The sequence below is a fragment of the Labrus bergylta genome, chromosome 7 (genome assembly GCF_963930695.1).
Source record: "Labrus bergylta chromosome 7, fLabBer1.1, whole genome shotgun sequence".
Lineage (NCBI taxonomy): Eukaryota > Metazoa > Chordata > Actinopteri > Labriformes > Labridae > Labrus > Labrus bergylta.
This window is the reverse complement of record NC_089201.1, coordinates 9,148,222-9,170,896: the sequence shown is the minus strand read 5'-3', so window position 1 is coordinate 9,170,896 and position 22,675 is coordinate 9,148,222. Positions and strand designations below refer to the sequence as shown.

The window sequence follows — 22,675 nt, the reverse complement described above, 5'->3', positions numbered from 1 at the left end:
GTATATTCATTGTATATGCAAAGTCAAAGGGCGCCTTTGACCATAGGACAATCATTGCTCTAATTGCTTTGGAAAAGTAGGTAATAATGTGTACATCCCATGATTCTTAATGGATGTCTTCTCGCTCCTCTCTCCTCGCCTTCGTTTCCTTGAGTCTCTCCATGAAGTCTCTTGTGGGAGGGACTAAGAAGACGTAAGAAAGGGATCTGTCTGTCTGTCAGTCTGTTTATCTTACTGTCTATCCAATATTTGCAACTGATCGCTCTGAACTCCATTTCCCATGAGCACTAGCGACAATTCACAATATCATGAGACCCATCATGGGACCGTGTTGGCCCATTTTTTAGCAGCAGTGTTTTAGCTCTCTTATTCTGGCATTATGGCGGTAGAAACCATCGCACCTGACTGGGAGTTTGATCGTTTTGACGACGGGTCACAGAGTAAGTACCTGTCATGCTTGTTTTGACTCATTATGCTCCACCTTTGCTGCTACTTCCTGCTGCTAGCAGGGAGCTTGGACACCGGGCACCGTCTATTTGCTGGCACAGAATAATTCTTGCTGCTGATTGCAAACAAACGATGGTCAAATGTACATATTTTTTAAAATGATTTCACGCAATATTTGGACTATTTCAGTTTAACACGCCGCGTATTATTGACAGTTTTGATTAAAAATGTTAATTATTAAAATGAATTTACAAAGTGAATCACCGTCATACAGTCACAGCTGTTCTTTTTGACAGCTTAAACACTAACGAGTCATTTTGTCAGTAGCTCATTGTTAAAACTACCCAAACACGGGATACAGCGCCATTTATAAGCACATTTCAGCTTGTTTATTATTTTTAGTGTGTTGTATCTCCTGGAGTTGATACTCAGTGCTCCTCTCCATAGAAATGAAATGGGGTTTACTTTCATTTGGTGCCCATTCCAGGCTCATTAAATGAGTCAGTACGAAGATTTAAAGCTTAGTAAATTCTAAAATCAAAACAATAGCATTACGTCTCTTCACTTCCAGCACTGTATTCAATAAAATGGGTCTGTGGTATGCAGCAAACGAGCTATCGCAGCACTGATGTTTACATTAGCATCAGACTTGAACGCAGCATCAGTCCTGCTGAGGTGGTCTGATGAAAACCCTCCATCCTACAGAAATACACCTTGAGGTTCAGCTGAAGAACTACAGCAGGTTTCTGGAGGAGTACACCTCTCAGCTGAAAGGGATCGAGGAGGCTCTGGACGACTCCATCGGGGATGTGTGGGACTTCACTCTGGACCCCATCGCCCTGAAGGTAAAACAACAAAAACATCAACCTGGAAACACTGACACTGTTTTCCTACAGTCTCATTACTTTCTACTTTCTTTCAGCTTCTTCCATATGAGCAGTCGTCTTTACTGGAATTAATCAAAACAGACAATAAGGTAAGTAAAGACACTCTACGTTTTTGTGTGTTTTCAGTTTTCCTTGTCTCGATAATAATCTTGATGTTGTGTTTCACACAGGTTCTGAACAAAGTCATCACAGTTTATGCTGCTCTCTGCAGTGAAGTGAAAAAGCTCAAGTATGAGGTAAGCTTGAAAAAAACAACTCTTCTCTCTATTGCCCCATTGTGAGTGAGGTGAGTATGGTGTTTGGTTATTATCATATCTTCTTGCTTTAAAAGGGGATCTGTCGAAAAAAAAACTAAAGTTATTTTTACATCCAGTGTTAGCATAACTCCCAATAGCTGTAGTTACTTTGGGGTTCTTACAAATCTGATTCATGCATTTTCTTTGTTTTGAAACATTTGGGTAAAATGATTTTATGACCTGCGTTGTTCACACCTAGGTTAAAGCACAGCTCACCGCTATAGGTCTAACCCTCCACAGGGAACTTAAAGGCGACATCTCTTATAACAGTTGTTGAAAACTCATCCTGTGTTATTGTGTATGATACAAACTCTGATCCTGAACCCTAAATGTATGTTCCCTTGCAGGCAGAAACTAAGTTCTACAATGGCTTATTGTACTATGGAGAGGGAGGTAATAATTCAGCTGTTTGATTAACTTTCACTATAGTTTTTTCTCTCTGAGGTTTAAATAGCTTTTTGATGAACTGCATCTGTGTTCCAGTGTCTGACACCAGTGTTGTTGAAGGAGAGTCCCAGGTTCAGATGGGCAGATTCATCTCATTCCTTCAGGTAGGCATCGAATCATTTTGTCAGATTTTAGTTTACGGAAATCGAGATGACACTGATAGTGTCTCTTTTTGTCTTTCAACAGGAACTCTCTTGTTTTGTAACAAGATGTTATGAAGTGGTTGTCAACATTGTGCATCAGCTGGCTGCGCTCTACAACAGCAGCAAGTAAGAGCCTAAAACTGAAGCCAGTCATGTTGCACAGTGAATCTACTGTTCTTGTTGGGTGGGCTTTAATACCCACATTTATAAAAAGAGCCTTTTATTCACATGGCATGCGGTCATAGGAACAGCTTACAGACTATAAATCCTGTTAATTACTTTTTGCATGTTTTACTCTTGAAATGTTCAATAATAAATTTGAAAGAGACTATTTTTTTTTATATTTCAGAGTGGCTACAAAAATTATTGAGTCGTCAGGTGTCCATTTCCAGGTAGGCTTGAAGATAAAGATGTATTTTTATTTTTTAGTGAATCTTTATTTTCTGTTACGATAAACTTGTCTTTGCATTCTCCATCCTGTCTGCAGATAGTTTATGAACACCTCGGAGAGCTGTTAGTGGTTCTGCTCACTCTCGATGAGATCATGGAAAATCATGGCACTCTGAAAGATCACTGGAAGATGTATAAAAGGTGAACACACACACACACACACACACACACACACACACACACACACACACACACACACACACACTCTCAATCAAACCATTACCACTAAATTTAATAGAAATACTACTACTACTATTATTGTTACTACTATAATTAAACTGCTTTGATAAGAAAAGGCACCAGATCTTTATGGTTTTTTAGTACCCGCTGAGTAAGTCTAACTGTATAATACTGTCCAAAAAAAAAGAAAGTTAATCGTGTGCACTAATTTAAAACACCAGTTCAAGTAGTTTGATGCATAATTATAAATTCAGGTATAACATATCATATACATATTGTGATCTGAAAAGGGAGTTTGAAATGTTTCACACATTTTCTGCATTCATACTTTTATAAAATCGGCTTCATTGTTTTGTTTTTGGATCTTTTGCTTGTAGGATGTTAAAATCTGTGCACCACAACCCGGGCAAGTTTTCCATCCCTGAAGAAAAACTGAAACCATTTGAAAAGCTCCTGCTCAAGCTGGAGGGACAGCTGCTGGACAGCATGATCCTGCAGGTGTGTCTTCTCTTCACTCCTTAATTCTGCTGCAGACTGAATTTCCCTGAGGTTTGAGCGCTGGTTGGAAAGTCAGTGTTATTCTGTGCTTATATGTAAACTGAGATCTTTAATTTAGACACTAAAAAGGTTACTATATTTGTTTTGTATTTGTGTGTACATTTAACCTTGTGATGTTCACATCTGTGTGACAGGCCTGTGTGGAGCAGAGATTTGATGATCCTGGGGAAGGAGTCGCTGTTTCCAAAAACAGTGCCTTTGCAGAGGAGTTTGCCTTCAACATTCGCACCATATTCACCAACGTTGAGTCCAAAATTGGTTCGTCTGTCTTCAAACAATTCTGGTTTCTTTTGTGATGCTCTCTTCTGCAACTTCAAATAAATAAAAGTCTGTGTCTCTGTGTTATTTTCAGGCGAACCTTCAGAGATTGACCAGAGAGATAAATATGCTGGAGTCTGTGGTCTCTTTGTGCTTCACTTTCACATTTTCAGGAGTGTCGACAAAAAGTTCTACAAGTCTCTGCTGGATGTCTGTAAAAAGGTAAATCAGTCCTCTCGTCCAGCCTCTTTTCCTCTATATGCGACATCTCTTACGGGCTTTTCTCATTCACTTGTAGCTTTCCACCATGAAAACATCTTGCTCATGTTTGTCTGCCCCTCTCTCTCTCTCTAGGTCTCGGCTGTCACTCTGACTTCAAACATCATCTGGTTTCCCGACACGTTCCTCATCACAAAGATCCCTGCTGCAGCTAAACTGATGGACAAGAAGAGTTTACAGGCCATTCGGGCGCAGAGAGACACCTTCCTGCAACAAAGAGCTCAGACACTAGCAAAGTCAGTTGGTCAAAAGAACGTCTTTTGTTAATAATTTATTTGATTTTTGTTTTGGAGAGCTTGAGTGTTTACTGTTGTTTTCTTTTTTTCAGGGATGTTCAGTCGTACTACGTGTTTGTAACGTCCTGGATGATGAAGATGGAGTCCATATTGTCCAAGGAGCAGAAAAGTGACAAGTTGGCAGAAGACCTGAACAGCAGGTGTAATGTGTTTGTACAGGTAAGGACTGAAAGTGTCAACTTCCATCCAGGAATACAGAGCAGTGCACTGAACTAGTCTGAAAATCAAAGTTCCATTTGTTCAAAAACTTGGTCGAAATGACTTGGATTTGGAAATCTAACTCTTTGCACGATCAGCAAATCCACCTCCCTTAAGAGTTGTGAGAGTCAGAGCTGGGCTGCTTTAGCTGTTTTTATTTAGCTTTGTATTAAAACAAGAGACAGAAAAAAACACAACTGAACAACAAATACATCCCATTTTTAAACAGCCAGATCTGTCCTACAACAATATTGAATAAAAACAGATTTTTGGGAAATGAATGGGACGAGCACACACTCCTTTAACCATTATAAAACATAGGCCTTTATGAGTTCTGGGTTTGGTTCTAGTGTCCTGTAGAACCAGGGAGACCTCGTACATGCACAAAGGACTGCACTTGTTTGAATATACTTTTGCTTGTGACACTGTAACAAATATAGAGGGTTCAATGTAAGTTACAGTTGTATATTGTATGTGTATACTGCTCTATACATGTATACATTATGTAGTTCATGATACACATGATGAATGGTGTGACCAATTTGAAGGTTTTATAACTTTCATGGTGAAGTTCCAACCACAATCCATCAAAACTTTTCAAATCTGTTTTCCAGAAGCTGCTCAAAAGTTATGAAACGTCATTCTGAAGGTCTGACCCAGATCAAAGCCCAAACTGGATCACGTGCTCTAATCTAATTCCACTGTTACTTTTGAACGGCACATTTTTAAGAGCTGATCAAATTGGACAGCAATAATTAGAGCAGATACTTTTATACGACTGAGCCCTAATATGAATACACCTGAGATTCGTTGACTGTCCGAAAAAAATTAGTCAAATTTCATGGTAAAAAAATGCTGCGAAAATAGTAAAAGTTATAAACATTTGCACTTTCTTGCTAACAGTTCTGTTTGTGTTTTGTCCCTCACAGGGCATCCTGTATGCATACAGTATCAGCACCATCATCAAAACCACAATGAACATGTACATGTCGATGCAACGGCCTATGACCAAGACTTCAGTCAAAGCTCTGTGTCGACTCGTTGAACTGCTCAAGGTGTGTGTGTGCGTGTGTGTGTGTGTGTGTGTGTGTGTGTGTGTCTCTTTTTTAACATGCTTTAGACCTGTGTATTCTCTGTGAGATTAAAGTCTTGTTTTGTCTCTCCTCAGGCTGTAGAGCACACATTTCACAGGCGCTCTATGGTCGTAGCTGACTCTGTGTCTCACATCACGCAGCAGCTTCAGTCACAGGCGCTCAACGCCATCGGTGTCGCAAAGGTACACACACGCTCAATAAAAACTCACATTATTTGTGTTTACAGGAGGTGTTTATCAATGATCTGCTTAATCATTTCATATGACTGTTTTGTCCTTGTAGAAAAGAGTGATCTCCGACAAGAAGTACAGCCAGCAGCGGCTCGACGTGCTCTCGTCTTTGGTGCTGGCTGAAAACGCTCTGAGTGGTCCAAGCACGAAGGAGCGGCGCCTGGTGGTGTCTCTAGCTCTGTGTGTCGGCACTCAGCTGGTATGTTGGGAGAAGCGTCTGTTTTCTGATTTAAAGTTTGCCTTGATTTTCTGCTTAACTTTGAAATGTTTGAAATGGGCTGTCCTGCAGAAAACCTTTAAAGATGAGGAGCTGCCTCCTCTGCAGCTGGTGCTGAAGAAGCTCGATTTGATCAGCGAGTTGAGTGAAAGGTGGGATTTATTTCTCTCTTTGATCATGTTTTTACAAATTTCAAGTGCAATGTTTTTATTCAGAGTACAAAACCCTCCAGGCAGTGGAGAGAAACCTCCATTAGTTTAGATGCAGCCGCTCTGAGGAGCCAGTGAGACAGACACCTTGTGTGCTGTGATGTCATCGCTCATGGTGTTAGACGTTTCGAGGGACAGCATTTAAAATGTAAACTCTTTATAACCAAATCATTGAAATGCTTACGTCTCAGTTACTCTCCCATAGCTTTGGCTGGTGACTTTCATCTTTAATTATGTAAACATGAACGTGTTCTTGTGTTTTTCACTCGATCAGTGTCAGGATTTTTCTTTTACTTTCAGACTCTTTATTCATACTTTAAAACTTGTTTTCCTCTCAGGGTCAAGCTGCAGTGTGACTGTAGTTTCCTCTACTGGCACCGAGCTGTGTTTCCCATCTACCTAGATGATGTGTACGACAACGCTGTGGACGCAGCACGGATACACGTAAGCAGACTCGTGTTATGATATCAGGAGTAAACGTTACATGGACAAGACTCTTAAGGCTCTTACTGAGTGCTTGTGTGTTTTTTATTAAATATTAAAAGTGGATCCATCATTGCTGAATGATTTGATGAAGATTTTTGAATTGGTATCAGGTTTTTGTTGCATATTTTTCTTCTGCTTGTGCTGATTTGCTCTCGTGTTCTGCTCTGGTGTGCGGTCTGTGATTGGCCGGAGCAGTACATGTTTAGTGCACTGAGGGACAGTGTGCCCTCCATGCTGCATGCCAAACACATGGAGTCATGTGACCAGCTACTGGAGAGCTATGACAAGGAGATCATGGATGTGTTTCATCAGGTGAGAGCAGGAAAAAAATAATGAAATAAAATACACTTAATGGTGTAAAAGTGAAATGATATTTGATTTTATTCTGAACTAAATCACCAAACAAATCCTTGAAAGCAGCATCCTGAACCTTAACCTTTTGCGATTTTAATTCTGGTTCTCCCTGTTAAACTGACTCTCGTAGCACCTGCTGGACAAGCTGTGTAAGGAGATCGAGAAGGACCTGCGTCTGTCTGTTCACACACACCTGAAGCTCGACGACAGGAACCCTTTCAAAGTGGGCCTGAAGGACCTGGCCCACTTCTTCTCCCTCAAACCCATCCGATTCTTCAACCGCTTCATCCACATCAAAGGTACCAATAAAAATGTGTCTTATATTGTGTTTGGTATTTAAATTATTTGTGAGGCAAAAATAACAATCTAAAAACAAAAGTTTTTCTGAAAGTGTGAACAAAATGAGTTCATGGGTCAACCTATTAGCTTTATTATGGCTCTAGTTGTTAGAAAATAATATTTGTTTTTTTTTACATCTTAGGAATATTAATTACATATACAGTATATGTCCTGTGTTAACATACAACTTATACTTGTGAAAAGTTAGACTCAGGTTATAATTCCTAAAACCTTGACATTCAAACAACAAATGAAAAGGGATCTTTTACTTTGGCTGAGGTGTTTTCCCTCCAAATGCAGTTATTGTTTTATTGGAAATTAATTTGTTTAAAAATGTATTTGATCACAAAAACATCCATATATTTTCCCATCTTTGTGATATCTAAGAGAGTGTCGTTCATGTCGATGTTAAGTAGTGCTTTGAGTTATGAGATACTGCTGCACATCTTATGACGGTGTTCAAAGTGTAACTGAAATAATAATTTGGAATATGTTTCTTGTCCTCGTAGCCTATGTGACCCACTATCTGGATAAAACGTTCTATAACCTAACAACCGTGGCTCTGCATGACTGGGCCACCTACAGTGAGATGAGAAACCTCGCCACGCAGCGCTACGGACTCACCATGACCGAGGCTCACCTGCCCAGCCAGACCCTGGAACAGGTATGTGTGTGCACATTTTCATTCAATTATTTTCTTTAAATTGAAATTTTTTTTTTTTTCAAACAGTTTGCAAAAGCATCAAAGTCTAAAATGATCCAATATTTGAACAGTATTCAAAGTAATAAAGTGGAGGCGATACATGATTGATTAATTGTGTCCTCTGTGTTCCTGTCAGGGTCTGGACGTTCTGGAGATCATGAGGAACATTCATGTGTTTGTCTCACGTTACCTCTATAACCTCAACAACCAGGTAACGCTTACAGCATCCAAAGTCTCCCTTCTTGTTTTATAAAAAGCAGCTGTCTGCATTGAATCAAGTTGTATTTCTTTCAAACAGATCTTCATAGAGAAGGCAAGTAACAACAAGCACCTGAACACCATCAACATCCGCCACATCGCCAACTCCATCCGGACACACGGCACTGGCATCATGAACACCACAGTGAGTTTTTTTTTAATTTACTTTGTATTTCACCTTTATTTCACCAGGTAGTTAACCCATTGAGAAAAAGATCTCTTTCACAGGGGTGACCTGGCCAGTCACCCAGTGTGTGTGTTTTGGTCTACTTTCAAGAGTACCTTTCTCTCTCAGATTTGCTTGTCTGAAGGTTTGTTCTTCTGTCATCAGGTGAATTTCACTTACCAGTTCCTGCGGAAGAAGTTTTACATCTTCAGTCAGTTCATGTATGACGAACACATCAAGTCCAGACTCATTAAAGACATCCGCTTCTTCAGAGAGACAAAGGACCAGTCTGATCAGAAGGTAAATATACTGTAGGCCCTGTTTTGCCCAAAATGTATACAGACCTGTGACACCAAAAACTTACATACATAAATGGTAAACATGGCAAGAAAATGTTTAAAGCAGGGGGCGCTGGTAGCCTAGTGGTTAGTGCGCACGCCCCATGTACAGAGTCTGTAGTCCTCCAAGTGGGCAGCCCAGATTCGAATCCAACCTTGTAGCTCCTTTCCCACATGTCATTCCCCACTCTCTCCTCCACGATTTCTGACTCTGTCCACTGTCTCTAAATAAAGGCCTAAAATGCCTCAAAATAAACCTGAAATCTTTGCTGAATTATCAGCTTTTTCTTTACAACCAATGTAATATTCTCATTTAGCTTGCAGTGTAGGTACAAGCTTCTGTTATAAAAGATTCTGTTATAAAATCATGTCATATCACCAGGCATGATAAGTTAAAAGCTCATAGCCAGTTCTTGTTTAGCTGTAGTCATCCTTCATTTTGTTTCAGTATCCATTTGAGCGAGCTGAGAAGTTCAACCGTGGCATCAGGAAGCTCGGCATCACTCCTGAAGGACAGAGCTACCTGGACCAGTTCAGACAGCTCATCAGCCAGATCGGTGAGGAAAACACACAAACGTTTTTGGATCTGCTCTTACCATTTAATCTTAGAAAGTCAACCCCTAATCCTGGCAAATGAAAAGCGAACACTGTTTAATTTTTAAATGTATGTGTTATCAGGTAATGCTATGGGCTACGTGCGGATGATCCGTTCTGGAGGCCTTCACTGCTGCAGCAGTGCTATCAGGTAAAAAAGAGACGTTCATGTCCTGTTTGTTTTTTTTTCTTTCTTCTTATCTTAATATGAAGGTCTTGAGCTTAATCATTTTCTGAAGGATTGATCTAAATAAAACTCATCCTCACTGGAATATTTTCATTTCTGTCTAACTTTTTTTGTGTTTGTTTCTAGGTTTGTGCCTGACCTGGAGGATATTGTCAACTTTGAGGAGCTGGTGAAGGAGGAGGGATTGTCAGAGGAGACCCAGAAGGCTGCGGGGTAAAACAGTTTGCTACACTATGCATGTCCCCCAATTGTTTTTCTGCAGATAATTATGATATTTTCTGAAATGGATGTTGGACTGAGTTTAATTGAAGTCCAGTCTCATTTCAAGTATGTGTAGAATTCAGTTCTGGGTTCATGTGTCTCTGCTGCACACAAGTCATTTCTTCACTTGTGCTTGCTGTCAAATAATGTACATGTATTTTCAGTGTATTTCCACATTTCCACCTGCAGAGGGCACCACAGCACTTCATTGATTGTTTGCAAAGCTCCTATTGTGTATTTTGTGTTTCTTTCAGTGTGCTGGATTCAGTGTTGGGAGATCTGACCAGCAACTCTGCCGAGGGGACAGAGTACTTCAAGATGCTGGTGGCAGTGTTTGCACCAGAGTTCCGAAGCGCCAAAAACATGCACCTGAGAAACTTCTACATGATTGTACCCCCACTGGTCAGTTTGTTATTTGTTCGATGCTGCCACCTGTCTTTATTTTTCTTTTGATGTGTTGGTGTTTTACTCAGCAGTTCTATATTTTCTGTTTATATATAATAATAATAATGAGATAACTTGTCTCTCCCACAGACTGTGAATTTTGTTGAGCACTCCATCAGCTGCAAAGAGAAACTCAACAAGAAGAACAAAACTGGAGCTGCATTCACAGATGATGGCTTTGCTATGGGTGAGAGAGCTCAAAACATTACACATCAAAACATTACACATTTTTAATGAAGTGTGTATTATACGGTATCAGCTCGTAGCTTGCTCTGTTCAGCTTTTGACTTTTTTCCCCTTTGGATCTGGCTATCTCTCAGGTGTGGCATACATCCTGAAGCTGCTGGACCAGTACCTGGAGTTTGACTCTCTGCACTGGTTTCAGGCCGTCAGAGATAAATATAAGAAAGAGATGAACGCTGTGGTGAAGGAGCAGAACGTCCAGTCTGCCAGCCAGGATGAAAAACTGCTGCAGACCATGAACCTCACTCAGAAGAGGCTGGACGTCTACCTCCAGGTACAGCTGATGAGGAACGAGCAGAGACGATGTGTCGAAATAAACCTGTCATCCTCAAAGTTCAGTTCTGAAATGACCAACACTGCCTGTTTGAAATACAGACAGCTCTCTCTAAAATACTTTCGATGCAAGAAGAAAACTGGACAAGTTTTATTCAAAGGCAAAAATTATAGCCGATTTAGTAGATGGCAATCTGAAAAAAAGGAAAATATAATAAGATATGACTCAGAGAAGAAGAAGAAACTTTGATGCAAACTGCAGAAATCTGGCACTAAGTGTTTTTGAAGTACCTGAGAGCTCTATGAGCTGTATGATACAGACACTGTTGCCGCTCTAACTGCTTTAGTGGGCGGAAAAATAACCTACTTTTGTTTCCTGAGGTGGTCTGCATCTTTTACTTTCTCTACACAACTCTCTCTCCACACCGGCAAACATCTGATGTGGAATAATTGCTCAATCTAAGCTCTTCATCTTCCTCTCACTTTAGGAGTTCGAGCTGCTCCACTTCTCGCTGAGCAGCGCCCGGATCTTTTTCAGAGCAGACAAGACTGCAGCCGAGGAGACTCAGGAGAAGAAGGATAAAGGTGTGATGATTAATTGAGCATTTTAATAATGCAAAGCCTCTGACACACCCTCGCTGTTATACGGGCTTCTTGAAGATGATTTTTCATGCATAGAAAGATTTCACTCTGATTTATGAAGGATGGAGTGTATGAAGAACGAGGTTCATCCTTTCTATAGATCTCACAAATAACTTTCCCTCTTTCTCCACCAGAAGAAGCTGCCAAAGCTGGAGGGGCTTCAGATATCTCCATCCCCACTGAAACTTCCTCAAAGTGAGTATCACTGTGGGGCTCCGTGTTCAGAACTTGGAGGAGTGCTCGCTTGCAAAGTGGCCAGAAGAAGTTTCAGGATGTCCCGCAGTGAAAGCACTGAAATGTGTCTGGAGGAACTTGTTTTAAAGACCATCTTCACTCGAGAATGAATGTTTACTTAAAGCGTTACTGCAGGAAGTGTCTCTTTTGTGTCCATTATGAATGAAACATCCAACAGTGTTCGAAACATCCAATAAATTCAGTTTGAATTTGTAGCATTAAAACAAGCAAATGCGGTTTGAAAAGTCAGGTGGTGAAACCAGCGTATGGTTTATTCTATGTTTTGCCATGCTGCCTTTGATACATTCAGTCTGTGTGGACTGTCTTATTTTTCTACTATAGAAGCCTCAGCTATGTGTGAGCGTTCAATTAATGACTAATATTCAACTGATTTCATTTCAATACTTCCTGCATCTTCATTGGTGTCTAATGTACTATGATTGTTCATGGCCTTTAATGGCAGCTCTGTTCTTAATGCCTCTGCAGATGATAGCACAGTGACGAGGATCATGGAGAATATTTTCAGTGTGTGATCTGTTTGTTTTAATTTTCTTCTGTCCATTTTTTCTTTTACATTGAATGATATGATGTATGTGTGCCTTTCTAATCCATCATTATTAGTTGTGAGGCCTGAATATTTAAGTAAGAGGGCATCCAAACACCCAGAAGGCTGAGTGTGGTGAAGAAACAGAGATTCATTACTTCTCTGTCCCAGTAGAGATGTTTCATTTACACTTTTATTCCCTGATTTTGTATCTATCAACATGTGGTACATGTGAGAAAAAAGGCCATGATCTGGTCAGAATTACATTCCATGAATTAACTTGATTGAAAAGAAAAATCTGTAGTCTTTGAAGACTAATAAAACTTGCACTTTCAAAAGAGCTGAATGTTTCAATCATGACTTCGAACTGAATTTCTTAGAACTCAAAGGTAAGATACAAGAGGTTGCATGCTCTATATATTTTCACTATCTGTGTCTTATGGTGTAAACTCCTGAAAATATTTTACAAAAATGTCTGCATTTGTTCATTCTGCTTACTTACATAAATACAGAAAGAAGTTGGAAGTTGTAAAGAAACCACACATTTTAAAAAGAATAAACAATACACAGTGGTTCAGGAAAGCCTTTTCTGCTTTAATACAAAGAAAAGAAGCATTTTACTTCAGAAAATACAAGATTGGTCTGGATTTTTTTTTTCTCCTAAAATTGTCATTTTTCCATTTCCTATGAAATGCTGTTCACTGCTGTTCAAACAGTTTAAATTGAAATACATCCATTCTTTAGCTTTGGACTCTAAACTTGGGGGATGATCTCCACGTGTGACTTTCTTGTGTGTTTTCGGCCGAGAATCAGGCCTTTCCTTAAATGGCATTTAAACGTTGTATTACTTTGTTGTAAGTGCCCGCAGTGCCATGTGACACCCTGTCCAGCAGATCCAGAAATGTCCTGTTACATCCACATATTGCAACCATGCTCACCTCATAAAAACGAGGTACAAGGCAGGGCAAAATATCTTTCAAAATAGATGTCATATATATATATATACATACATATATATATATATAGCAATCATATATACACATTCGTACATATACATATACTAATTTATGTGATGCAAAGAAACAAAAAAAATGTACACATTTCTTACAAAATTGTAACAAAGTCTGGAAATTGTTTTGTTTGCTCTGAAGCAACATCTGTGAGGATTCGCCCACGTGTGGACACCAAAGTCGTCTCCCAGATTTGTGTCCATGTTCAGCTGGCACAGAACTCACAGAGAGACAGAGGGGGAAACAGAAGATGAGACAGAAAACAGTTTGTTGGTGCTAATACAGAGGTATTTCAATGAAAGGAAGAAAAAAAGGGGAGATAAAAAGGGATGCATGTGGAAAAGTTGCATGAACCCCCTGACACAACAAATGGAAAAGGAAAAATAGTTTCAGGGAGTGTTCACATAAAAAAGCACAAACAAATTTTGTGTTCTTTTATTACTAAATATAGTGCAACAATAAACATTGCATTTCTTTCAACCTTAAACTTGCGTCCGAGGATATCAACTTTGCTTTCCTCGACTTCTTTCTGTTCTTAACACTTGTGAATGTGAGGCATAACCCTTGTTCTGTCACTGTCCTGTGCCACAAGGTCAGTCCTCCTCTCTGCAAGCAAACAGGCTTCAGATTCAGAGACGTAAACATAACACAGACCCTGCTCAAAACAAGACAAAAAAATACAGCAGGAACATAAAGAATAAAAACAGAACAAGTGTTGGTGTTTTGGGCAGCATGTAATTTGGAAAGGCAGGGCAGTTCGGATGGTGGCAAAAACCCCCGCAGTCATATAGCCAAATCCTTAAGGAATAAAAACCAAGCTGTGTGAGCCACAGCGCCCCTTCTGGACAGCAGTGCTGTTGCAGGAACAACTGTGGCCTTTGGACTGGTTGGGCCTTAGAAGGCCTGCTGGGCTGGGTTGTAGTTGAATGTTGTTGGCACGTGAGGCCGCTCTTCCAGCTTCTCGTACTCCAGATGAAACTCCTTAAAGATGCAAACATGATGGAGAAAGGCTTAACCTCTTACAAACGTCACACAAGCCGAACACAGATGTAATTTTTCCAGAAAATACGAGAAGAGACAAAACTTTACCTTGGCTACTTTCCTCCAGTTAAGACAATCAAAAAAGTAGTAAGTTCCCCTCTCATACGCGTTGGTCTTTAGCGTGGGCTCCATGCCAGGGGCTCTTGTAATCCAAACCCGCTCCTCTTTGTGGTACCTCCAGTCCCGGTTAAAGCTGGACAGTGAAGGTACAAGTTCAACCAAATGAAAGTAAAAGGGGAAATCTAAGCGTCTAAGCTGTGATTCTTAAACCCTCAAACACCTATTTTATCCTTTTTTATAATATTTAACAAAAGTGGAAATTTTATCAAGCAAAACTTTTATAGTGGGAATCCAAAAAATATATCATATTACAAACCAGTAAGTGGAATACTTACAGCTCCACTGCTGCCAGAAGCTGTAGCAGGTCTGCACCATTCATGTAGTACAGGTAGAACAACAGGTCTTCACCGTATCGCGCCAGTTTAATTGCAGCCAACTAAAGGACAGCAGACAATAAATTTGTTTGGTTTGTTTTGTACCCATGAAGACTGCATTTACTGATTGTGTTCTGATGCTCATAGTTACCTTGTCCCTTATGTGGATATTTGTTAAATACTCCGAAGGAACATGGAAATCTGAAAGGTGAGCACAAATACAATATGTCATCTTAATGTAATTATAAGACTTTTCTCAGTCTGCTATCCTGACAATGGGGAGATTTTTGCTCTTTAAGACAATAAAAGTCATTATACAAAACTTTTACAAAAACCCAGCTGGCGTCACAACACTGCAGCTAGTTACCACAAATAAAAAAAACTGGCATGCCCACACAAGAAATATGACAACTTGTTACACTGCAACCAACTTCCTGCAAATCAAGGAGTTTTTTTTAGTTTCCCTTATAATCAAATGAAAATTAATTGAGTGCTAGTTCGCCCTTTCAACTACAACATCAAATACTTTGATATTTTTTGGTTCTGTGTGAAGCTCCAGATGTTTTGGTCTGAAATGTTTCTCTGCTTCTCAGATTTTCATGGTTCTGATCACCCTCCAAACCCAGAAACAGCCATTCTAGGCTGGTCACATCTGCTAGAAAGCTCTAAGCTATTGCAAATCCTCATCAATCCAGTATGGAATACTAATGGCAAAAGACACTTCCCCCTGCTTTGAGGCCTGGTTTACATAATGCTCTAGTACCTTATACATGGAGAAAATCTGATACTACTTGTTAGGAAAACTACTAAATTCAAACAGATATGGCAACCCTTCTTTGACTACTTCACAGCTCTGAAGGACCCACGTGACACGTCAATGCCTTTCAATTTCATTTCCTCATTACAACAACACAAAGGGAGGACCATAGCAAGATGTAAATTAGACTACTCCACACACGTGTTTTGTCTTCCTTTGCATCTGTATTTTGCAGAGTGTATTTCTTTTTTCTCCTTACATAAATATAGGAAAATAAAGTATTTGAAAAAAATACTCTTCTCTTATCAACACTAAGAATTAGGAAAAATCCTTAAGGTGTCATAATTGAATGCTTTCCAAGATCCCCTCTCTTTTATTTAATGGATTCATTCCCCTATTTGAGTGAGCTGCCAGATGTTTTCTACTTGCATAGAAAACTGATGCCATTATTTAAGGAACAACACCATTCTAAATCTTCCCTGACAATTATCTGTCAACATTAGATTGACTTCAAGCCCTTTTCATACAGATGTTTTACAATATTGCAATAAGGAATCATGCCGTCTATGTATTTTTCAATGGAAAGAAACAGCAGTTTCAGAACACCGTGTACTGGGAGCAAGAGAGGCAGGATGTGTAGAGACAGTACTGGCATCACTTACATACACAAAGTGTGAATTTGGCCTTGTTACAAATCCTTCTGACAGCTTAACGGCAGAACAACTCTGCCTGACAATTCTGTCGTTTATACAGAATCCAGAGGCACAATAACTACAAAACAGCCTGATCATGAACAGGCCGGGTTCAAAGGTTGTTTATCAATCATCAAATACAGCAGCAGCAGATTGCAACATGAGGGCCATTGCACAGAGAGACAACATTTCAGGAGATCATATATCCAGATATATTAGATATAGCCAATTCTACTGGATATTTAGAGTTGTAGAGATATTTTTAGTGATTCACACCTCCCTTCCTGAGATGAAGAAGCTTAACAACTACCTTTCCTTACATTGACCTTCGGTCAGTCATAATGAAACTGTTTACACTGAAGGCCAAATCTTGATCAGGATCGCTGAAATGCAAGTTCAAAATGTGATTGTAAATGTTCAAAAGTCATCGTCCCTCACACACTGTGCGTGAATGTCTTACCGATGTCTTGAGGTCGACACGGCGATGAGGCCCACGGAGAGGCAAACTTCGGGTACAAGTTTCTGTCAGGAAATAAAGTTGCAGCAGGTTCTTAAGATTGTTAACATTTTAAAATATCATTACAAACATGTAGAGACAATAAAAGTTATAACTAACAAGAAAGAGAAAATCTAGCCAATGCTATGATGTTTAAAAGGCAGCCAACTGAGGAGGAAAGCTCCTCAGAAAGTGGAGTCTCTTTCTTACTCTTCACAGGTACTAAGGGAAAGACAATTTAAGTTATTCTCTGTAGTAGGTTCATATCACATTTAAAAGAAATACTTGATTCATTTTTTGCTATTTTAAGATATGATCATAAGATAAGATTAACCTTTATTTATCCCACAACAGGGACCTTTACAGTGTTACATCAGCAAAGAGAAAGGATAGACATAAAAAGAGCACAAGGCAAACAATTCAATAGTAGAAGAGCAGTGACAGAGCTGCAGTCCTTGCACATGTAGTTTGAGCATTCACAGAAATACAGAAAAAGACTATCATGCACACAGTGCACATAAAAAACGTCAACATGTCATTGCACCAATTCCGTGTATTATTGTGACTCAGACATCTCCTGGCTAATGATACTTCATGTGACTGTTTTCATGATGGAACGTCTATCTTACTCAGGAGAGTTTAAGTTGAGTCCCAATGTCGTGAGGTCACTTCCTAGTGCCAGATGGACCATTCCTGGATCAGTCTCTGCCGCTCGGATAAACGTCAGCAGGCCTATCATGCCGAATTGGTCTGTCACCATGCCTGAGGGAATGTTCGTCACCCGACCTGCAGCAGCCGCAGGATATGTCAGAGTTAAACATTCTGCTGTAGCTTTTCATTTACAGTTAGTGTTTGCTGTCATACATTACCTCCACATTTCTCAACCACACGGTGTGCAAACATTGGAGAGCAAACAAGCCAATTTCTCTTACAAGTGATGGAAAGATGAAGATGGTCTTTATCAAACTGAACATATTCTCTTGGTTTCCTTTCTGTAGCATACCCTTTAATTATCTAACCCCAAATACAGGGTAGAGAACCCAACTGCCTCACCCAAGTTGTGGGATTAAGAAGGGATGTCTCAGTGGAATTGGAGCGATACGATTGGCTGAGAAGTCTCACCATCGGGCAACACCTGGATCCCTTTCTTCTGGTTGTTGTTCTGTGCTGAGGTCGTCTTGTCCCCGGGGAACTTGGGACCATCTGCGTTCGATGTGCTCTTGCTTGTGGAGTTCAAGTTCTAAGAAACCCCAAAGGAAAAACAGTTTTAAACACAGAAAAAAAAACAACCTGAAAATTATTTATAGGAAACCTTGAAACATATAGAAATTAAATCCTTTGCTGTCTGTGACTTACACTTACAGTTTTGCTGTCATCGTTGCTCAACGAGGGGTCCTTGTAGTTTGGGCCAGGCAGTGCGGGGAAGTCCTCGTTATGAATGGAGAAATCCTGTGTCTGTTCGTTTGAAGGCTTCGTCACCATGCCAACTTGATAATGATAAACACAGTGAAGCGAAGAGAGATTATTATTCCCTGAGGTGTAATACGCAGCAAATCACATAAGTGGTTCTTATTTCTGTGGACTTAGATGTTCAATAAAACCTCAGCTAGAGTTCTGAACCAAATGGAGTGGCTGAATTTCATGCCTCTACTGCTGTATGTGGGTAAAAATAAGATTTTCTCCAGCCTAATGGCCTACCATAAGGAGCCCGTCCAGCCAGTGGGTTGAGCACCGGTGTTGGGTTTCCAGTCCCTTCTCTCCGACTCCTGTCTGCTAATGCAGGAAAGTCTGACAAATCCAGTCCCGTTACATTTTCACTCCCATCTGCAGCAGTAGGAAGGTTAGGAACTTTTAATGTGTAATGTCGCCTACAAAACAATTTATCCGTGTTAATGTGGAAAGGATAAACTAGGTGTCAGTAAATTAAAAATAACCCTAGTCTAATTAAGAACTATTTACCACAGTAGAAGTAGTAGTTGTCAAAGATAAAACAATGCTCACAACATGGCTTTGCAAAAGAGACTGGTCCCTTTTACTGGTTTTTCAGTGACATAATGTATCCATTTATCCAAAAGTAGTTGCACTTTCTTTTTCAAGAGAATCTGTAAATCCGAAATGAAATACAAACATAACAAAAACGATTGATCCTTGAGCATATCCACCTGGGTTTAACAGACTAACCTGTGCCATTGAAGATGTTGTTTGATAATGAGTTGTTCATCCCAAAACCCTGATTGCGGTTCATACCAAATCCTGACATGCTGCGGAAAAAAAAAGAAAACCAAAACAACAGATGAGGCGTGTTTCCAAACAGAAACTTTCCCTACAAAAGAAAATTCTCCATAGGGGACCTTTAAAGGACAGCGGATCTCAACACTGAGAGTCAGACAGAATCTGTGTACCTGTTTATGGTGAATGGCTGGCGTGCTGGCTGCTGTTTGGGCATACAGATGATGCTGGGTGAGCTGCGGTTGGGGCTGCCAAGGCCCGAGCTGCTCATACTGTTGGTCCTGCCGCCCATTCCGATGCTCTGACCGACCTGAGAGTGATTCAGCATGTTCCTCGTGTTCATCGGCAATGTCCCCCTGTTAAAATACCCCAAAATCTGGTTCAGTGGATTTCAATTTCTGTTTATGTCCTGTCATATGATATTACTATTTCCAAATTATTCATTACAGTTATAAAACAACACAAACGAGCTCTCCTCTAAAGCTTTAAACTCAGACAGCTTTACACACACCTGCTTGGTGAAGGGGGGGTATGGAGGGACATGGTGGGAACCCCCGTTGTGGGGGTGATATGACTTGATAGCTGTGTGCCTTGCGTTAGATTTCTGTTTAACTGAGGCGTACTGTTTCCCATGCCCCTTATCGAGAAACCAAGTGCACCTAAAGAAAGACAAAAGTGAACAAATGTTGTCAGGCAAACCAGAAAATAGTCTCAAGTGGAATTTTATACATTCCTACTTTCAGTTACTTATCATAACTTGCTACGCTTTTTAAGCACTCTTGGTCACACTAAGTCAACAATTCATTGTCTCTCAAGTAACGCCAATGTAGAAGAAAACACTAATAAAAGTTAGTGTGGGAAAAGAAACACTTACTTTGTGGGCCGTACAAACTTGCGCCGAGCTGCGACAGCTGCCCTGATGACGATGGTGAGGGAGACGAGAGCATCTGAAGGGACAACATTTGAGGACACAGGACGGAGGAAAGGGAGTAAGAAATCATCTCGTTTGCTGTTACCTCAAGAAATAAAACAATGTGCATGCTCTGGTAAAATACTTACGTCTTTGTCCGACCGATGTGGGAACATCGACGGCTGGTTGTAGTACATGCTTTCATCTGGGAAGTCGTTGTCAACAACCTCGACGAACTCGACAAATTTCTTTCTAGCACCAAACATGCCTTTGGTCGCCTGAAGATAGAGTAGAACTGTTGTTAAAGATGTGCAGGGGGAGGGAGGGGGGAGGGGGAGTAAGAGAAATAAACTAATAACATAAACACAATTTGAGACACCTCACATCTTTAACAAAGAAACAACTGTTCCTCTTTTAGCTCTATTGTTGCAAGTGCATCTATACATTATATGTGCACCCATAGTAAGTTATTAAAACAGTGTTAAATCATAACTGAGAGAAATACATTTTATATAATAATTATTATTATTATGCATCTGGTGATAGTCTAATAAAATGATTAATAATCTTTGTTTTGATAAACAATTTAGTATTTTTCTGAGTTTACCTTGTATCAAAAGAACATTCCCGGATGGTAAACTATTCATTATAACTGAGACATATAAAACATCTTGGTTTCTTAGTTTAAAATAAAGTTTATAATAAAGTTTATAATAAAGTTTATAATAAAGATTGTTTTGTAATGATTGGACGCATAAGACATAAAAAGTTCAACTTTCATAACAAAATGAAGTATTTATTTAACCCATGAGACTTGTTGAAGAAGTCAGCTGACAGTAGAGCTAAAAGTTTAATAAACTTGTGTCAGTATTGGTATTTTAAATAGTTAAAGTTGATTAATTTCACTCTAAAAAAGCGATGCTAACCTGCTGGTTAGCCGACGGTCGTGTAGCTAGCGTTAGCAGGCTAGCTGTAATCAATCTGTGTTAGCTACGTTAGCTTCACATCCGCTCACAGAGGGATGCCCTATCAAGGAGATAATTGCCTTCATAACTAGTCCTTTAAACTGAACTAAACTACCGGGCGGCAGTCAGTACAGGGCAGTAACTTGTGCCCTCTCTGTGTGTCCATATATCCACAGTAAGCTGCCTGTTTCTGGGCTCATTGTCGCTCCTTGTCGCTCCAGCACAAGCTACAACCTGCTGCAGCTTCAGGATAACGACCTCCGGATCAAAACCGAGCACGGCAACATGAATGTCTCATGCCCACGACTTCTATCTCTACCACAGCGATATAACACGAAGAGAAAAAGTAAAAAAAAAAAAAAAAAAATCCTCACCGCATCAATTTCCCTTCTCTTCGTTGGATCCAAGATGGCTGTGTGTGTACTCTGAATCGAAAGAGGGATAGCATTTACCCTCTGACCTTACAACCTGCTGACCACTTCCGTACACAAACTCAACCTGTCAGATTACTCCGTCCTACAGGGGGCCTGCTGGATACTTGCCAAGAGCAGAGCAAAGATCAGGAACATTATTAAAACGTGTACATTTAGGTGTTAAGACAAAAGGACCCCGCCGTGGAGCTCTGCCTCCCTCCTGTGATCACAGCATGTCTTGCATCATGAAACTAAAGTGCTGTGCTCACTACAGAGGAATGTCTCTTTAAGTAATAATGTCAGCGTATTTGTTTTAAACAATCCCTGTTTGTGTAATTCAGTTCCCCAGAGAATGAGATACATGTTTTACATTAATGTTTTTCAAATGTTCTCTGTGCCCGAGGCAGCTGTGACATGATACTGAGGAAGAAACTATTTGTTCAGAATATGTTTATTCAAAACTTTTCCATATATGTCAATCCTCTTAAAAATAATTTTAAAGGCATCACAATTCATGTTAATGATTTTCTGTGTTCTTCCTTATTAAGTCTGCTTTCATTTTGAGTTCAAAACCCAATATTAGTTACAGTCAGTTCAATAACTCATCCCAGGATTATAATAAACAGACATTAACAACTACTGTGGAAAAAATGTGTAAGGAGAAACCATGAAAGGAACAAGAAATTGGTCTTTTTCTAACATCATTTTTATTATTTTCAATATAAAATGTCAAAGGCACTGAGCATGTAGTAAAATATACCATCCACATATCAGCGTTATGTATAATCTACAAATAAGACAATATGGGTACAGTAGTTGTGAGTTTCTTAGGTATACTGTTTATCATTTGTGTAACAAATGTAAATCTGAGGTCTGGTGGTGTCATACTGTTGATGTTGTGTTGCAGCTAATTCTTGCCCTAAGGCTCATTTCATACAACAGTTTTTTAGGCGCCTCAGACAAATAGGCTAAACCCTCTTTTTTGTGCCTTCATAATGAGCATGAAATTGGTGTTGAGAGACCATGTGACGATGTCTGTGGTGTGAAAACGCAACAAAATCTACGGCTGTCCTAAAATTCAAGCGACTGTTCATTGATGAAAGTAGTTCTGTGAATGATATCTTTTGTTGTAATAGTGGTTAGATAGATATTATTTTAATAGCATAAAGGTTAAATTCATCTCCAAGTTCCCTCCAGTAAGCCCTCTCATCACTCACTTATTAGCTCAATCATTGTTGTGCCAACGCCTCAGAATTTTATGACTGTATATTTTCACATTCAGCATCACACATATGCGTTAACAATTTGGAAAATTGTGGGCCGAGACAGGAGCCCTGAGGTGCACCAGTCACAAAACTACAATTTCCTCCCCTGTTCCTCCAGTTTAGGGTTTACCTGTCAATAAACCAAGTAGCTAGTCATGGAAAGTGTTTCCCTGTGCAAAACTTCTGCGTTTGAATGGCACTTTTCCAA

General features: G+C 39.8%; 2 protein-coding genes across 8 annotated transcripts; one reads left to right on the top strand and one right to left on the bottom strand.

Annotated features, from left to right (window-relative positions):
* The first annotated feature begins 281 nt into the window (after positions 1 to 281).
* Positions 282 to 12,595, top strand: washc4 (WASH complex subunit 4). Of its 2 annotated transcripts, none has more exons than XM_020641226.3 (33): positions 282 to 440; positions 1,153 to 1,292; positions 1,370 to 1,423; positions 1,505 to 1,570; positions 1,978 to 2,023; positions 2,114 to 2,181; positions 2,264 to 2,346; positions 2,570 to 2,612; positions 2,708 to 2,811; positions 3,228 to 3,348; positions 3,543 to 3,666; positions 3,761 to 3,888; positions 4,021 to 4,181; positions 4,274 to 4,400; positions 5,369 to 5,494; positions 5,608 to 5,715; positions 5,816 to 5,962; positions 6,053 to 6,132; positions 6,528 to 6,633; positions 6,871 to 6,987; positions 7,160 to 7,328; positions 7,878 to 8,032; positions 8,208 to 8,282; positions 8,370 to 8,474; positions 8,661 to 8,795; positions 9,282 to 9,390; positions 9,512 to 9,578; positions 9,741 to 9,827; positions 10,130 to 10,277; positions 10,410 to 10,506; positions 10,640 to 10,836; positions 11,324 to 11,420; positions 11,615 to 12,595. In XM_020641226.3, the coding sequence occupies exons 1-33, from the start codon at positions 380 to 382 to the stop codon at positions 11,674 to 11,676; spliced, it is 3,513 nt and encodes a 1,170-aa protein (XP_020496882.1). In that variant the 5' UTR covers positions 282 to 379; the 3' UTR covers positions 11,677 to 12,595. The 2 variants fall into 2 exon arrangements, with proteins under 2 accessions (XP_020496882.1, XP_020496872.1); XM_020641216.3 differs by having other exon boundaries at positions 11,612 to 12,595.
* Positions 12,596 to 12,828: 233 nt separating this feature from the next.
* On the bottom strand, positions 12,829 to 21,410 carry cnot2 (CCR4-NOT transcription complex, subunit 2). Of its 6 annotated transcripts, none has more exons than XM_020641254.3 (15): positions 21,164 to 21,410; positions 19,974 to 20,102; positions 19,789 to 19,861; positions 19,426 to 19,573; positions 19,088 to 19,270; positions 18,867 to 18,946; positions 18,384 to 18,473; positions 18,042 to 18,172; positions 17,808 to 17,925; positions 17,315 to 17,471; positions 16,650 to 16,711; positions 14,892 to 14,941; positions 14,702 to 14,802; positions 14,355 to 14,499; positions 12,829 to 14,246 (listed from the first exon to the last, which is right to left on the bottom strand). In XM_020641254.3, the coding sequence occupies exons 2-15, from the start codon at positions 20,088 to 20,090 to the stop codon at positions 14,160 to 14,162; spliced, it is 1,542 nt and encodes a 513-aa protein (XP_020496910.1). In that variant the 5' UTR covers positions 20,091 to 20,102; positions 21,164 to 21,410; the 3' UTR covers positions 12,829 to 14,159. The 6 variants fall into 6 exon arrangements, with proteins under 6 accessions (XP_020496910.1, XP_020496895.1, XP_020496903.1 ...); XM_020641239.3 differs by having other exon boundaries at positions 18,384 to 18,509; positions 21,164 to 21,409; XM_020641247.3 differs by having other exon boundaries at positions 18,048 to 18,172; positions 18,384 to 18,509; positions 21,164 to 21,409.
* Positions 21,411 to 22,675: the final 1,265 nt, after the last annotated feature.

Bases quoted from the DNA above. Each gene is read 5' to 3' on its own strand.
- washc4 (XM_020641216.3), top strand. From the start codon at position 380: ATGGCGGTAGAAACCATCGCACCTGACTGGGAGTTTGATCGTTTTGAC. The intron at 3,349-3,542 runs GTGTGTCTTCTC...TCTGTGTGACAG, and splicing joins TGGACAGCATGATCCTGCAG to GCCTGTGTGGAGCAGAGATT. The intron at 8,283-8,369 runs GTAACGCTTACA...TCTTTCAAACAG, and splicing joins TCTATAACCTCAACAACCAG to ATCTTCATAGAGAAGGCAAG.
- cnot2 (XM_020641239.3), bottom strand. From the start codon at position 20,090: ATGTTTGGTGCTAGAAAGAAATTTGTCGAGTTCGTCGAGGTTGTTGAC. The intron at 19,862-19,973 runs GTAAGTATTTTA...TTGTCCCTTCAG, and splicing joins CACATCGGTCGGACAAAGAC to ATGCTCTCGTCTCCCTCACC. The intron at 18,510-18,866 runs GTTAGTCTGTTA...CTACTGCTGCAG, and splicing joins CAACATCTTCAATGGCACAG to ATGGGAGTGAAAATGTAACG.